The 17,541-nt window shown below is 43.7% G+C and overlaps 2 protein-coding genes across 2 annotated transcripts in view; both read left to right on the top strand.

Moving 5' to 3' along the window:
• The window catches only part of GP1BB (glycoprotein Ib platelet subunit beta), a 210,829-nt gene that overhangs the window by 54,701 nt on the left and 138,587 nt on the right, over nt 1–17,541 (top strand). The window lies entirely within an intron of this gene.
• LOC308575921 (septin-2) overlaps nt 1–17,541 on the top strand; it is a 63,932-nt gene that overhangs the window by 18,423 nt on the left and 27,968 nt on the right. The window contains exons 6-10 of the mRNA XM_081175079.1: nt 5,318–5,452; nt 6,737–6,854; nt 12,107–12,208; nt 12,615–12,760; nt 15,124–15,207. Of these exons, the coding sequence (XP_081031205.1) occupies nt 5,318–5,452; nt 6,737–6,854; nt 12,107–12,208; nt 12,615–12,760; nt 15,124–15,207 (585 nt within the window). The remainder of the gene's footprint in view (nt 1–5,317; nt 5,453–6,736; nt 6,855–12,106; nt 12,209–12,614; nt 12,761–15,123; nt 15,208–17,541) is intronic.

The following is a 17,541-nucleotide window of genomic DNA, read 5'->3' as shown; positions in this document are numbered from 1 at the left end:
CAAGGGCCTGTGACTTGTCAGTCCATTCCCAACAGCAAGGGCTGCCTCAGCTCCTGGCAACCAGCACTCCCTGGCCAGTCCCAGAGGCACCATTCGCCTGGGGAGTTTGTAGCCAGGGCTGCAACAAACAGCTGTGCAAGCCTTTGGGAGGCAGAGACGTGAGAGGGCATCAGAGGGAGGGAGGGAAGGAAGGAAAGAGGGACAGAGGCCAGTGTTGCCCGCAGCACCCCTGACCATCATTCAAGGCATTGGTTGAAAACCACTGGCATAGGGAGTTCAATGTAGCGTTGCCATATTTCAGAAAGTGAAAACCCGGACAAAACAGTTGACCTGTTTTTTGGGGGAGGCAGTGGAGCGCCTCAGCCACAACGACAAGGCCACCCTCTTCGTCTCCAACAACAGCCGCTGGAGCACCGCTTCTCCCGCAGCGGGCAGTGCACCCCAGGGACAGCTAACTGGGAAGCCAAACACGTATATGTTTGAATGCATTGTGGAGCGCTTTGGTGTGGATCCGTCCCATGTGCTCATGGGGGTGACTGGCTGGAGACATGGTTTGCCATATGTCCAGGTGTTCCCAGACATTTTAAACGGAAATTTCAATATTCTGCCCAGACACCATTTTTGGAAGCGACCGGGATTTTCTGGACGCATAGCAGCCCTAGTTCAATGCCCCTGTAGAGGTTCACTCCAATGAATGCTGTAAACTGGGAGCAACTGACTTTTGTGATTGTTGGGTTGAAATACAATAGTTCAAGCAGATGCTACGTATCCTGCTGCTTTGGCCTACACAGTATTGTTAAATAATTTTGCTTTCCTGGAGTGATTTTTCTAGTCTTTCTGCGCAGGATGGGTTTTAACATTTTCTGTAATAGTTGACTTGGAATTTCCTTCTGTGGGATCTCCAAGCCCCTTTAGCTTGGCTATTGTGTTGCAAGTAGGACTTCCTGTTGATTGTGTTCTGATGCCGTGTTTATTCTTTGGAAATGTTTCTTACGAATCCTGCGAGTTTGAATCCCCACCCACTTTTTCCGGCAGGGAGGCCGAGCAAGCGGCAGGCAGCATGATGGTGTTATGGTCCATCATTGCATTACTGTTGTTGAATTTGCAACAGAGGATTAAATTTGCAGAATAGGATTACAAGGGCTATGTAGAAACTATTATTTCTCCCACCTCCCCACGTTGGAGGCTTCAATTCCCTTTCTTTCCACAGTCAAAAAGAGTGTTGTAGGGTTTGTAAAAGCTATCTTCTCAAAGTATTTATACTTTTAAGAAAGCAGTATATCACGTATTTACACAGCATGCCCCTGAAAATGTTGGCCTCCTGGCACAACTTGCCCGAGCTCAGGGTGTGACCCACTGTTGAAGACCAGTCTTTTGTGCCACTTCTTGTTTTGTCTTACCACTTGGACCTTCATCTGCTAGTCGATCTTGACTACTTTCCTGGGAATAATCCCTCAGGCAGGATCCAATGGAAGACTGATATTCTGCCTACAGCGTCATTGTTATGTCCCAACTGAGAGTTAGTGTAGCAGAACGATGAGATTGGGGGACATTCCAGCTATATACTCACCAGGAAGCTGTGATCAAACATTGTTTCCTTAGTCTCAGGCCTCATTTGCCCAGCTCATCTGTCATACCGTATAATACTGGCTTATTTTACGGGTTTGTCATTAAGGATAGCAGGAATAATATAGTATGACGTGCTATGAGTATGTAAGAAAAGTGATATATACTTTTTTAAAATGCCTTTGCCGTTCTAGGGCTCTAGCGGCTATATTAAACCTGTCATGTGGCTCTGTGTTAAATAAAAAGGTGTCAGGTGATATTTCCTCTGTTCTGAACCTTTTGTTCCACTACAACAAGACCAGTCTTTCTGGGCTGCTGCCTTGTTAGGTGGAAGGAGGGCATGTGTTTTGGCAACATTCGGTTTATTTCATTTTCTCAAAAACCATTTTTTCCCTATGGAAAAAAAAGATTGCTTTGTTTGCTGTTGTAATGCATAGTACAGGATATGGAGTTGTTTAACTAATGATACTGTGAAAGCAGGTGCTTCCCGGAAGGTAGAATGTACAATTCACTGCTGACTTACACTTACAGAAAAACGGAACAGCAGTGAGGACTTGAAAGTAGCACGTAAGTTTTTCTGGCACAACACGCTGAGGTTTTCCCTCCTGATCATATTTCATCAGTCCCACTTCCCTTGAATTGCCAAACTTTTTTGTAATTCCTGTGGAGGTAGAAAAATTGAGGAAGCTTGGTATACGTGTGTACTATCACCGTCTCACCATGAACCCTTTGCTTTGGGGGTGGGTGCTTGTATGTGACTTCTGTGGGAGGCAGAACAGGATTTGCTAATTTAACAGTTTTTAGTCATAAGGGAACTGAAGACAAATAATCTCAGTTTGTAGGTGAGTGCAGTATTGCTTGTAGTAGAACTTTCAAAAGAACTATTTACACAGAAACTCCCAAAATAGGAAACATCCATTTATTTACATAATAATAATAAAAATAATAAAATTTTCTTTATATCCCACCCTCCCCAGCCAAAGCCGGGCTCAGAAAGGCTAACAACAGTAAAATAATATAATACAGTAAAATAAAATAATACATCATTTGAATACCTTTAATAACTGATATGTTCTGGGCAGTGAACAATGTTTTCTAAAATGGTGTAAAAATATGCAGTTAATCACAATAAAAGTTAATCACAATAAAAGTAGATATACCAGTCAGTCATATAAAACAGTGTTAAAAAGCACCAGATGTTCTTAGGCATTTGAAACACCTTGGAAAATTAATAAGGTCTTCATCTGGTGCCAAAGCAGCCATAATGTAGATACAAGGCAAGTCTCTCTGGGGAGGGCATTCTGCAACTGGGAAAAGGTCCTCTCTGCCCATTACCTAAGAACCATATCCACCCTCTACCCCAGGCTTCCTCAACCTCGGCCCTCCAGGTGTTTTTGGCCTGAAACTCCCATGATCCTTAGCTAGCAGGACCTGTGGTCAGGGATAATGGGAATTACATTCTCAAAACATCTGGAGGGCCAAGGTTGAGGAAGCCTGCTCTACCCTGATCCCAAACCCACCACCTGCATTTTAAATCCTAACTCTTCCTTCCCCAGCATTTTGCCCTTCAGGAGTCCCCCCCCCTTCCCTTAACAGTCTTATGCTTCAAGCAATTCTTGGCACCCATTCAGAGAGCCAGTGTGGTGTAGTGGTTAAAGTGTCAGGCTATGACCTAGAGACCCAGGGTTCAGATCCTCAGTCGGCTGTGAAGCTCACTGGGTGACCTTGGGCCATTCACTGCCTCTCAGCCTCACCTACCCCAGAGGGTTGTATTGGGGATTAAATGAGGGGGAGAATCATGTATATCAACTTGAGTTTCTTGGAGAAATGTTATTGTTGTTTAGTCATTTAGTCGTGTCCGACTCTTCGTAACCCCATGGACCAGAGCACGCCAGGCACTCCTGTCTTCCACTGACTCCCTCAGTTTGGTCAAACTCATGCTGGTAGCTTCGAGAACACAATCCAACCATCTCGTCCTCTGTCGTCCCCTTCTCCTTGTGCCCTCCATCTTTCCCAACATCAGGGTCTTTTCCAGGGAGTCTTCTCATGAGGTGGCCAAAGTCTTGGAGCCTCAGCTTCAGGATCTGTCCTTCCAGTGAGCACTCAGGGCTGATTTCCTTCAGAATGGATAGGTTTGATCTTCTTGCAATCCACGGGACTCTCAAAAGTCTCCTCCAGCACCATAATTCAAAAGCATCAATTCTTCAGCAATCAGCCTTCTTTATGGTTCAGCTCTCACTTCCATACATCACTACTGGGAAAACCATAGCTTTAACTATGTGGACCTTTGTTGGCAAGGTGATGTCTTTTGGAGAAATAGGTGGGATAAAAATGAAAGCAACAAACAAACAAACAAACAAACAAACACAAACATGTATTTGCAATATATTGTGAACACTGCCCTTCTAAGATTTCAACTTGGTTATGGTTTGGGTCGTAAAAACTTCTGGCGGAAAACCCTGAGGTTTGGAACCAACATTGGGGTGGGTCTGAGAGTTGGCAGGGAGAGAAACGTCAGGTATGAAGCTTCATGAGGTTTGTAACCCTAATAACTCTAGTCCTAAAGGAAAGCATGAGAAAGGAGGGAAGGGAAAGGGCCGCAAAAGAGGTGACTCAGAATTAGTCAGCCATTTGAAAGTGTTCCTGCTTTGGGTGGGTGGCTTCCTTTTTTCACTTGTACTTAATTCTGCTGGCATTTGACTGTCGCGTGTCCAAGTCATGCTGCGTATTGCGCTGTAAACATGTCCATAACGCGGCAGCCCCACCAAGATCAGTCTGCCTTGAGTCAGCCCCCACATGTTTACCTCATTACAGTACTTTAAACCAGTCTAGGGGGTGGCACTGGCTGTCAGCCACCTCCCCCCTCCTCCTTAGCGTCAGTATTGCCTTTGTAGAATTCAACAAAGAGGAAAATAGGAACAAAGGCAGAACTATGCCTCATCTACACAATACATATAAAGCATCATCATACCACTTTAAACAGTCATGGCTTCTCTCCAAAATCCTGGGAACCTAGTTTAAAGGGGCTGAGAGTTGTTAGCAGACCCCTATTCCCCACACATAGATACAGTTTCCAGGGTTCCCTGGGAGGGAGGTAAAGGTAAAGGGACCCCTGCCAATTGGTCCAGTCGTGACCGACTTTGGGGTTGCGGCGCTCATCTCACTTTATTGGCCGAGGGAGCCGGCGTATATCTTATGGATCATGTGGCCAGCATGACTAAGCCGCTTCTGGCGAAACCAGAGCAGTGCACGGAAACGCCGTTTACCTTCCTGCCGGAGCAGTACCTATTTATCTACTTGCACTTTGACATGCTTTCGAACTGCTAGGTTGGCAGGAGCAGGGACTGAGCAACAGGAGCTCACCCCGTTGCGGGGATTTGAACCGCCAACCTTCTGATCCGCAAGTCCTAGGCTCTCTGCTTGTTAAACCTCTCTGGGAAGTGTAGCTCTGTGAGGGGAACCGCTGGAAGGGGAAGGGGGACAAAACAAGGTTGACTCGGTTCCACATCCCATTGGCTCATGCTCAACTTATTGTTGGGCTTCCTGCTTCGCCCCCCCCCCCCAGTGGGCACCAGTCACCAGTAGCGGTTGTGAAGAAAAAATGAGAGGCACAGAGTATGAGGAAGCATGCTCTGAATGCCTTGACGGTTAGGGGCTCTGTAGAAGAAGTGGAAACTAAATATTTCACAAGTGCCTGGATGCAAACCTGTCTCTTCACAAGTTCCCCCTTTTCCCTTTTCTCTCACTGCAGTTTCAAGACCATCATCCACTACATTGACAATCAGTTTGAAAGGTACCTTCATGACGAGAGCGGCCTCAATAGGCGCCATATTGTAGACAACAGAGTTCATTGCTGCTTTTACTTCATATCCCCCTTTGGACATGGGTAAGAAAAGATTTGCATTCTAGGGTGAACTTTTTTTCACCGTTAAGCAGCCGCCGGGGAAATTCCAGCAAAGAGATTTAACCACCTTACGAGCAAAGCAAGTTTCTTTGTTGTCAGTCGGCCAACTCAATTAAAATCATCTTTGGGATTAATGACCTCCATTTCAGAGAGGATTTGCTATTAAAACTTGTCGGGGGCACATATTAAAAATGGATGACTATCTAGAAACGTAAAAGTTGTAATAACAATGTCTTTTCATATGTGTATATGGAAAGTTTAATTAAGCATGTCAGCCACCCACATTTGAAGTAAGTAGTTTTGCTTTTCACCTGGGTCTTGGAAGTTCTGTTTGTTGCCAGCAAAAGTAGAACTTTCTTTAACTTACAAGAGTTAGTTAAACTCTGAAAATGGTGTACACCCTCCTGCCCTCAACTGAAATAACAATATTGAAAATATTGAACATTCTAAAACAATGATGGGGGGAGGGGGACCTTTGGCCCTCTAAGAGTTGCTAGACACCAACTCCCATCAGTCCCAGCCAGCTAGCTATACAGTTGTACCTTGATTCTCAAATAGAATGTGTTCTGGAAGTCTGTTCAACTTCTGGAACTGTTCGAAAACTAAGATACAGCTTCTGATTGGCTGCAGGAGCGTCCTGCAGCCAGTCAGAAGCCATGGAAGCCGTGCCGGATGTTCGGCTTCCGAAAATCATTTGAAAACTGGAACACTCACTTCTGGTTTCCGATTGTTCGGGAGCCAAAACATGTGAGTTCCAAGGGGTTTGGCAACCAAGGTATGACTGTATTGATGTGATGGCAGATGAGTGTTAGAGACCAAGATCTAAATTTGGGGGATTGCAGTTCAATGGGAGAAATGTTCGTTTTAAAAATTACTCAGTGGTATCGAAAACATTAGCTTAAGAAGCTACTGAGTATATAAGCAGGTCACGGGGGATGGAAGTTGTGGTCCAGCAACGTTTGGCGATCCTCTCCAGAACCCCCCCCCCCAGTGGTTATCAAAACAATATCAGCAGCAGGACTAACCACAAGAGCAGAGGACTAATTTTGTTTGTGGAATTAAAGAGGGAGATAAATGAACCACCCATGAAAGGGTGTTCTGGAGTTCCAGGGCTGCATTTGCAAAGGCCCTGCTGCTTGTTGGGATCTTTTTGATTTTAGATACATAACAGATGATCCATAAAATGCTGCCAAGGATATCTTCACTCAGGACTCCCTTAATAATTATTGAGGTTTCCTCCCCCCTCCCCCAATAATTGATACACAGGCTGAAGCCCTTGGATGTAGAATTCATGAAAGCACTTCATGGGAAAGTCAACATTGTCCCTGTGATTGCCAAGGCAGACACTTTGACACTGAAGGAGAGAGAGAGACTGAAAAGAAGGGTATGTATAAGCTTTTAAGATGAAATGCCACATCCTGTTTCCAATGAGTTTGTATCTGCTATATGCCTTAGAAAGTTGTGTATCTGTTTGCTATGCATTTGGACACCTCTTGAGATCCCATAACCAAATTATGTTTCCTGATATCACTTTTTTAAAAAAAATACGATTGGACACTATTTTGAATCAAGATAGTGCACTGATTTTGTTTTGTGCAGTCCCGGAGCAAATGCCGAGTAGAAGGCTGCTAGCATTATATTAAGAATGTGTGCAGTCCACCTTTATTCCGTAATGAATTTCATTCATGCTTCCCATCAATTAAATTGACAGGGTGTCTGGCATAAGGAGGGAGGCAGCTGAGAAACACCTGTTCTAAAGGAGGAGGGGGAGTATACTTTCTCTGTGTTTTCAGATGACACAATTTGGTTATTATGGGCATCATTTTAGATGTTCTCTTTAATTTCTGGCGCAGAAGGGGGTGTGCCTCTTCTAACATGGCACTTGAAACCTGCATCTTTTGTGTTTTGTATTTTTTAAAAAATATTTTTGTTCAATCTGTTCTCCTGCTAATCGGACAGCACGTTTTAGTCTGTCAAATGGGCAGGATTGAGCGTTATTCTTAATTGCTCTTCATTTTTCAAAAAGGTAATGAATAAATCAGGGGGTGAGGAGGAAGGAATAAACGCAACCAAAGCAAGCTGTTTGTTTTCCTTATCATGAGCATTTACACAACACTCTTCAATTAAATTCCCTTGGATTAAAAGGGAGAAAAGGACTGTTGATCTTCACAATCATGGGAGGGTGGGAATCAAACTCGTTTTATGTAAGTCATTTCATTCAAAAAGTAGCATTTTGATTGATGGAACTGCCTGGGGTGTGCTTACATTTCAAAGGTACACTGGTATTTATATATTTTGCGCCACGATTTTATACTGATTCAATAAAGATGGAATTGCCTGTTCCTTATTAGTTAATTAAGCAATTAGTTGCAAAAAGTATAATGTGCTAGAGCTCTTTCCAGGCTGCTGTCTGATAATGCAAACGTGCTGAAACTATTCCCCTTAGTCTAGATTTAACAATGCACACTTGTAAACGTTCGCTATTTGTTTCGCTTTAAATCAGAGATGACACAATTATTCAGCCAGCATGCCATTCTGGGCAGCCAGTGTGGGTGGGGACATCTGGGTGGGGGGCAGGCAGGACCAGAGGCAGATGTTGGTGGAGCAATGAATGCAGATTTTACCTTTGTAGGTTGGTTTCTACACACACACACACACACACACACACACACACGCACACGCATCCACCCCTGTCCTCCAGACAAGCAGGAGGAATGATCAGAGTTCAAGAATGCGTTTCAGCCACGCTGAAACACTTGGGGTGTGAAGCAGGGCTGGTGGAGAGTTCAAGAGCTGCATTGTCCCCTGCCCCAGCCTGAGGTTACTCACCGCTGCTTTAAATGAACACCAGCTGCAACAAAACCGTTGCCTAATAAGGAGCACTTAAAGGACAATTAAATATAAACATCTTAGCCCTTTGGTCCGCTTGGGTCAGCCATTGTTACCAGCAGCTTAACCAGGATTGAATGCTTTTAATGTTGATCCAGAGCTTTGAAAGCTTAGCTACTGTATATTTTTCTAACTCAAAAAACATCTCTCTATTCAAAATCTGTAATCAAGGCAGGCGGTCAGGATCTGCCTCTCCTGATGGAGCTTTGAAGCCTTTGCTAGGCTTTTTTTAGATGTCTCTGCCATTTGGCAATCAATCTAAGGTAATGCGAGGGGTTTTTTGGGCTTTGTTTTTTGTCCTGAATTGTGGAGAGGTTTTCTTTTTCTTTTTTGGAATAAGCAGAAAGCTTAGTTGTGGGGCTTCTGTCAAGGAAACCCAGCTTGGTGTAATTCCTGTTTTGACTCTGTGGAATTCTTCAAACTTCGTTTTTCATTTTTAATATAAAAACACCCTTCTTTTGAGCGAGAAGAATTGGAGGGCAGTTTCACAAGCTGTGTGCTGCAAAGCCGCAAGAGGAAATCTGCTCAAAAGAATGATTACATGAGAATGGGGATTTGGGGGGCGGGGGGGAGGGAACCTTGGATTTTGACTTCTTAACACATTTCCCCGGGGAATGCTAATCTTTAGGAACCACAGAACCTCCTGGGGCCAATAAAACCGATGTCCGAAGCAGCAAAATGTTGCTTCATTGTTGGGAATATGAAAAGCAGTTTGTTTTTCCTTGAGATTTGCTCCCCCCCTTTCCCCTTTCAGGAAAGCACTTGGCTGAACAGCTGTGATATATTATTCCAGCACCCTTGTTGGGTTTTTCCCGCCATTGTTCCTCTTTTATCACTAGGATCTCTGCCCAGAGAAATGGGCTTTCTTGTTCCGTGCCTCTGGTGAAAGGCGAGTTGCAATGCCACCCTGCTCCTCTGCACTGGGACTGACTTTCTGTTGTGTAGCAAATGCTAGAGATGCTGTGCCTTTAAAACCAAGCTGTGTCAGGCATGCCTCCTTAAGGAAGTACCGAGATTTGCATAGAGAATACGTTTCATTCTCCAGTGTGTTGGGTTTTTGGGTGGACTGGGCCTGGATGTTGTTGGTTGTTTATCTCATTTAATGATTGACGGTGCGGAAGGCCGTAGAGCAACTCCATTGCTTTCCCTTTCTGTGAAGTCTTTCTTGGGGAACTTTTTTAGTGCTTGGATTGACCACTGACCCATTCTGTTCTTAATATCCCATTCTGGCTGAATTTGCTGGGTCAGAGCATCAGGTGTACCATATTCGGCCCATCACCCCTGCTTCATCTCTTTACCTGTGCACTGGCGTTGATGCTTCTGTTGTGGTGCATTTAAACCACAGTTTCCCATTCGAACCAGGAAACTGTGGCTTAATCTCTGATTACTAACCAGGGATATATATCTAGAATCTGATCCCAGTTAGTAGGTCAAAATTAAACCAGTGATTCTGGAAACTGTCGTTTGCACAAACCACAATAGAAACAACACCATGCTGGTATGGAGATGTGGACAGGCTACTTGTTCGCAGCTTAGTAAATAATGGCTTTTTAATTCAAGGTAGTGTTGTCTGAGGGACGTGGGTGGCACTGTGGTCTAAACTACAGAGCCTAGGGCTTGCCGATTGGAAGGTCAGCAGTTCGAATCCCCACGACGGGGTGAGCTCCCATTGCTCGGTCCCTGCTCCTGCCAACCTAGCAGTTCGAAAGCACGTCAAGTGCAAGTAGATAAATAGGTACCGCTCTGGCGGGAAGGTAAACGGCATTTCCGTGCGCTGCTCTGGTTTGCCAGAAGCGGCTTAGTTATGCTGGCCACATGACCCAGAATCTGTCTGTGGACAAATGCTGGCTCCCTCTGCCTATAGAGTGAGATGAGTACGCAACCCCAGAGTTACCGTATTTTTCGCCCTATAGGATGCACTTTTTCCCCTCCAAAAATGAAGGGGAAATCTGGGTGCGTCCTATGGGGCGAATGCAGGCTTTTGCTGAAGCTTGGAGAGCGAGAGGGGTCGGTGCGCACCGACCACTCTCGCTCTCCAGGCTTCAGGAACACATCCGCAGCCTAGGCAGCCCTATGGGAGGTCCGGCAGGGATGTCTAGGCTGCGGATAGCAGCCTGCTGCCCAGCGCGAGGGGCGCCCTGAAACAGAGCGCCCCCCCGCCAGGCAGACATCTGCAGCGTGGGGAGCCTTGCAGGAGTTCCCCGGAATTTTTTCCCCCTTTATTTCCCCCCAAAAAAACTAGGTGCGTCCTATGGGACGGAGCGTCCTATGGGACGAAAAATACGGTATCTGTGACTGGACATAGCAGTCAGGGGTACCTTTACCCTCTACCTTTTAGTGTTGTCTGAACAAGAACTACTTGCCTTTCACAAGTCAGGATTTTCTCTGGATGTCTTGGGTTTTCTCTCCAGAAGCCCAGTTGCTTCAAAATCATGCCTTTGGGAGGCTTGCTGGATTTTACACAATTGAAAATTATCTTAGTCTTTTGGGTTCTGTGCGGGAGGAAACACCAATTCATAATTTTGTTAAGCTTCAAAGTGCGTCACGATTGCTTCCCCTCCCAAATAACAGCTGAATTTTGCAGTGCTAAACCAATTCATTCCCTGTTGCAAAATTATTTTTTCTTTTTCTTTTACCAAACACTCCCCGTTCCCCAATAACAAGCTAAAGAATCAATAACTCTTAACTATTTTTCTGTCTAGGGATAGTGTTTAAACAGTAACTTCATATTGCAATCTAGTGGCATTTGCTAGTGGAAGCAATCAATTTAATTTAATCACCATGAAGGAGTGTAAGAAAAATGGAAGAATAGGTCAGTGCTTTAGGAACAAATCCCTTAATAGCTGAAATAATGCAAGCTCTGGGGTTTGAGTGGCAACAACATAAGAATACAATTTATTATTAATGGTAATCATTTCATTTATGCCACACCTTTCTCTCTGAGGTGCTCAAGGTGGTTACACGGTTTCCCCTCTTCTAATTTACTGTAATTTTCGCTCCATAAGACGCACCTGACCACCTAGTTTTTAGAGGAGGAAAACAAGAAAAAAAAAATCTGAATGAAACAGTAGATGTATGATTTTTGAGGTTCATGCTGTGGCCACAGACATGTGATCTGATGGTGAATTTGGGGTAAGCCAATGCAAAAATCCTGAGGATCCATGTGGATCTGTGCTTTGTAACCACATTTTTGCGCCATTGCAGCCCCACACAACAGTGGGTGCATGATTTTGCTTTAGTTTTCTTGTTTCCCCCCTTTGCAAATTTGCTGTCTTTACCTCTCCCCTCCCAGGCAGCCTCCTTTATCTCTAGCGTCCCATATCTCTCTCCCCGATCGGCAAATGATCAATGGCTTTGTTTCAACACCCACTTCCCGCTTTAAAAAAAAAGCATGATCTGCTTTTTGCCCCTGGGCAATTTGGCTCCAAGGACCACACATTCACTCCATAAGACGAACAGACATTTCCCCTTACTTTTTAGGAAGAAAAAAGTGCGTCTTATGGAGCAAAAAATACAGTAATCCCAAAAACAACACCTTGAGATAGGTTAGACTGAGAGTGAGTGACTGGCCCAAGGTAACCCAGGGAGATTCATACCTGGGCGAGGATTTGAACCCTGGTCTCCCAGATCCAAGTCTCAGCACACTGCACCACTGTAGGCTCTCAGAATTCATGTATGTACACCTAATGTAGAATGTAACTAAAAATCGCCCCTGCGTTTTTGTCTCTTGCTTGCCTGCACCCATAGGTTTTAGATGAGATTTCTGAACATGGCATAAGGATTTACCAGTTACCTGATGCAGATTCTGATGAGGACGAGGAATTCAAAGAACAGACCCGAGTTCTGAAGGTGGGTTCAATATCAACAGGTGCTAAATTAGGCATTCGTCTAATTTAAATGTATTCCTCACATAGGTTTTAGTTTTGCTATAATTATTGCATACAAGAAGGCATATTTACCTCCCATTTTTGCAGTTGAAAAATACCTTTGCCAACATCTCACAACTCCAGTTTCTGAGGCTGTAGCAGAAATTACCTTTACCTCTGCAAAAAATGGTAATATACCAATGATTTTATTTTTTTTAACTACCCATGAGTTAAAAGTTTGCACTTCAACATAAATGAAAGTGGAGATTTCTGTGGAATGTTGTGCCAAAACTTTTGAACAGTCAGGGTATATTAAGTGGCAAGTTGACTCGTACCATCGGCATTATTCATTGATGATCTTATAAAATGGAATTTATTGACTCATCTAGGCTAGCATTCCTTTTGCTGTGATTGGGTCCAACCAACTTATTGAAGTGAAAGGGAAAAAGATCAGAGGTCGCCTGTATCCCTGGGGAGTGGTGGAAGTCGAGAATCCGGAGCACAATGATTTCCTGAAGTTACGCACCATGCTGGTGTAAGTAGAGTCCCTTATTTAGTCTTAAACTACAGGCATCTCTAACAAAATGTGTTTGTTAGAGAGAGATCCCTCTTGTACATACTGTCCACAAAAACATGTTCGCCTGTTTAGCTGCAAGGTTTACGTGAGAACTCTGCTTCTTTCTTTATACTGAAACTGCTTTTGTCTTTTGTTTCTTGGCTAAATAATCAATAAAAATATGTTGTTAGGAAATAGGTGGCTTGCTTAAAATCTGGCTTGCTTTAATTGGAATGTACCATATTTTGAAGCAGAAATCCTTAAAGGAATTTAAATTTGAAATATCAGGATGTTTCAGAATTCATCTTGATCATATTGCAGCTCTGATTGGCAAGGGGGATTCTTGGAATCTGAGTTATTTCAATATTTGCTTTTGCAAGAGATTGAAGTTGATTTTAGTTTTATTCTGCAATGTGTATCTGTTCTGAATCATAGCCACAAGATATGTTATAGCTTCATTGTCAGTGTATAGATTTCTCTCTCTCACCCCTCCGTACATGCACACGCACCTCGACTAATGTATGTTATCTCCTCTAACAATGCAATTGTACCAAAAAAGATTTGAAACTAGTCAAGCGGAGCATTCCTTGCAGCAAGTGCTGAGAAACTAAATATAGTAAAATTCCAGGAATATGTTAGGGCTGATAATCCAAAAAGTGCTACTTAGCTGTGTGACTCTTAATAATGTCTGAGTTATTCCTCCTAGAGTAATTCCATTAATCAGGCTTTGTGGGTTACAGCAGTTCTGTGGCATTTGATTCCATTAAAAATCCTTGGCTTGGTAAAGTTCCAGTCAAAGATTTCCCCCTGCTGGATTGTTTCCATGTCACGTGTGACGTTCACCTTTGAAGCCACAGTGATAGTGAAGACTATTTCTGCAAGTAAGGTGGAGGTCAGATTCTATATTTTATTGTGTCTGTAGGTCAAGTGAAAAGGCTGACTTGATGGAAGAGTACCTTCACTTTACATGCTACTGTAATCCCATCTTCCTTCACATATGATACTTTCCAGGATAGGAAGTTCCTCTTAGCATCACATTTAAGAAAACATCCCAGATAAATATTTTTCTAAAGCAGGTGGACCTGTGCGAAGCTTACCAATATGTATCACCGCAGTAGAGAATTGTTGAGGATGTGGGTTATAGGAACAGAATACTGTCTGTTTTTGAAGTTTGGAATCGGTTAAGATTTAAATTAAGCTTATGGATCTTGTCATTGAAAAGACAGGAAATATAGCATTTCAGTTATTATGGGTTAGTAAAAATGGAGAAAACTATTCATTCATTCATTCATTCATTGAATTTATATACCACCCTATACCTGCAGGGCTCAGGGCAGTTCACAGAATAAACAATGGATTGGGGGAACATAGGAGGCTGCCTTATATTGAGCCAGACCATTGGTCTACCTAGCTCAGTATTATCTGCACTGACTGGCAATGGGTCTCCAAGGATTCAGACATAGAGTCTTCCCCACCTTTAAACAGTCACTGCTTCCACAAAGAATCCTGGGAAAAGTTGTTTTAGGATGCTGAGAGTTGTTAGGAGAGACCCCTCTTCACCCAACAGAGATCCTTGGGAAGAGGGATTGATTGTGAAACCACTCTGGGAATTGTAGTTCAGTGAGGGGAATAGGGATTCTTCTAACAAATCTCAAACACTTTACAGACTGCAATTCTCAGCATTCTTTGACAGAAGCAGTGACTCTGTGGTGGCATAATAGTACTTTAAACATATGGTGTGGAGAGTATGGGCCTGAAACAAGATTTTTCTGTTTGTTTTTTTAAATAGTGGTTGAATTTTCTATTCTTAGCCCAAATTTATGTATTTGTGGGCTCCTCAGTTGTTTTTGTTGAGTTCTGTGTTGCCCATTTATAACTTCATTCTGTTTTTATTACGTGTATAAATTTCCTTGCACGTGGATTTCAGGCACAGTCGTACCTTGGAAGTCAAACGGAATTTGTTCCAGAAGTCCGCTCGACTTCCAAAATGTTCGAAAACCAAAGCATGGCTTCCGATTGGCTGCAGGAAGCTCCTGCAGCCAATCGGAAGCCATGGAAGCCTTGTTGGACATTTGGCTTCCAAAAGAATGTTCGAAAACTGGAACACTCACTTCCGGGTTTGATCGTTCTGGAGCCGATTTTTTTGGGAGCCAAGGTGTTCGAGATCCAAGGTACAACTGTACTTTGGCCAAGAAGTGGCATGAAAAAAAGCATTGGCATGAATCATGTCTGTAAAGGCTGTGATGCTTCTTTTTATCCAGTTAAGAGATGAACCTAACTTAATAAAATTTGACTCAGGAGCTACTGGCAAAGGAAGTTAAAAGCTGCGTTTCTCGTTTCAGGACCCACATGCAGGATCTTCAAGAAGTGACTCAAGATTTGCACTACGAAAACTTCCGGTCAGAGAGGCTAAAACGCACCGGCAAGTGAGTCTCTCTCTTGAGTTGTGCTTTCTCCCTTATGACTCTGCCCAGCCTTGCTCTTAAAAGTAGCTTCAGAAACAGCCCCCTCCCCAACTCCTGTATCTGCTGATCTCATTCTCGTAACCTCTCCCTTCCTTTTCCTAGCCTGAAAACACACACGGAAACCAAGGGGAAGGGGCTCCTGTTTTAAATTGCTTCCTCTGTGTTAATTAACGGGAAGAAACCACTGATCCAGCTAGGATGGTGTGTGTGTGTGTGTGTGTGCGCGCGCATGCAAGCTCCAGAAAGTATACCAGCTAAGGGCTTTGTGAAATATGACATCTCTCTCCCCCACCCAGTATTCATTCAGTAATTGATGTAATCTTTGGGTTGTATCCAAACTTGTCTTGTTTCCGCAAGAACCGCAGCTTGCTCAATGGAGAGTCCACTCCCATGCACCCCCCAGATCTGTCCTGGGGATTCCCCTGATCCTCTGGAGGTGTCTTTAGGTATGTGCAAATGGGTCGACCTTGTTGGATGCAACCCTTTATTCTTAAGTTGCCCATCTGACTTGGGCCGTTTAGATAGATATGGGGAATATGCATACAAACATCGAAATCTGCCTTATACTATGTCAGGCTGTTTGTTCATCTAGCCGTATTATGCCTGTTCTGTCTGGCGGCAGCTCTCCAGACCAAAATCTTCTCCCAATGCTGCTCCCTGAGATCCATAATCTAGGATTGTGACACACTGTAGCTCTGTAGTACAGCACATGCTTTTCATACAGAGAGTCCCAGGCTCAGCCACTGGAATCTCCAGTTAAAATGGATCGGGTAGCTGGATATGGGAAAGCCTGAGTCCCTAGAGAACGGTTGCCATTGTAGACGATAGGTGACAGTTAATCTGACCTGGTATAAGACTGCTTCTGGTGTTTTAAACTAAATATTTTAAGGACTGAGCCTTCTGCATCCAATGCTGTTGCCCCTTCCCTGTCTCATGCGTAGATCTCACAGCAATTCCTATACGTCTTGCACATATCTCGTATATTTTAAAACAGCATGCGCAGATGGTCACAGTGGACCGCGTTCAGAGTCCCTATTTGCAGACTGCACTGGAAAGGCAAAGGGCTGTTTTCACACATGTTCATCTATTGATGTCAAGTTGAGATCTGTGTGCCTGAATGAACCATCCCCAAACCAAATCAAACACCATATGGACAGAACTTTTAAATGCCCTCTCAAATGCAGTGTGTTCAATGCTGTTATAACTCACTAATTCAGCTGTGGCTTGTTGAGTGCCGAGGAATCAGTCAAGTGGTGTTCATGCCTGTGAAGCTTGACTCTTCAACGTTCAGAAATGTGCAGTGGTACCTCGGGTTACATACGCTTCAGGTTACATATGCTTCAGGTTACAGACTCTGCTAACCCAGAGATATTACCTTGGGTTCAGAACTTTGCTTCAGGATGAGAACAGAAATCGTGCTCCGCAGCACAGTGGCAGCAGGAGGGCCCATTAGCTAAAGTGGTGCTTCAGGTTAAGAACAGTTTCAGGTTAAGAACGGACCTCCGGAACGAATTAAGTATGTAACCAGAGGTACTACTGTAGTCCAATGATTCTTGATTGAGAATGTCCCAGCTTCCTTCTCTCTGTGTTAATTTTATATAACCAGGCAAATTATCTTGGCTAAAAATGTCTTAATTCCTCTTCCTGATGCCACTCTAAACTCACTTCAGTCCCTCTGTGTGAATATTTTGCCCTTGACCATTCTGTTTTTAGTGTGTGAATCTTTTCTGTTCGTGTTGTGCCTTTCCTGACAAAAAAAACTTGTTTCTCTTTGATATCGCTCGGCGCGAGAGTGCAGAAATATTTCTAGTTAAGGAAATGACTGTGTGTGTCTGGGCTGGTTCTTTGTTTTATAACTTGGTGCCATAGGGTGTGGGTAGGGGGTTAGGCAGAGGAAATGGCTCCACTGAAGTGTAGGACAGAATTAGGGTGTAAAAATCCAGGAAATTCCTTATACAAAACAAGAGTGAAGAATGAGAAGGTGACAGCTGCAAGGCTGCCTGGGCTTGAGAAAACTGCAGAAAGGCAATTCCTCCATTGCATTTTTAGAGAAGGGTTACAATATGGAAACTCGGGTCAAATCATTGTCTGAATTCTAATTGGTTACATCTACAGCAGTCGGTAAATGAATAAAACAGTTGCCCTGAAGCAAAAAAAGCATATTTCTTTTCTTTTTAGATCAGATGTTGCCAGATTCCCAACTTGCATCAGCCTCAACCAGCACGGCCAGTGATCTGGGATGTTGAAAGTTATAGTCTAACAACATCCCTGTTTTTAGATAATGCAGGGCTTAAT

The sequence above is a fragment of the Podarcis bocagei genome (genome assembly GCF_964188305.1).
Source record: "Podarcis bocagei genome assembly, chromosome: 16".
Taxonomy (NCBI): domain Eukaryota; kingdom Metazoa; phylum Chordata; class Lepidosauria; order Squamata; family Lacertidae; genus Podarcis; species Podarcis bocagei.
Note: the sequence above shows the minus strand (reverse complement) of the source record. Positions and strands in the feature narration are given on the sequence as shown.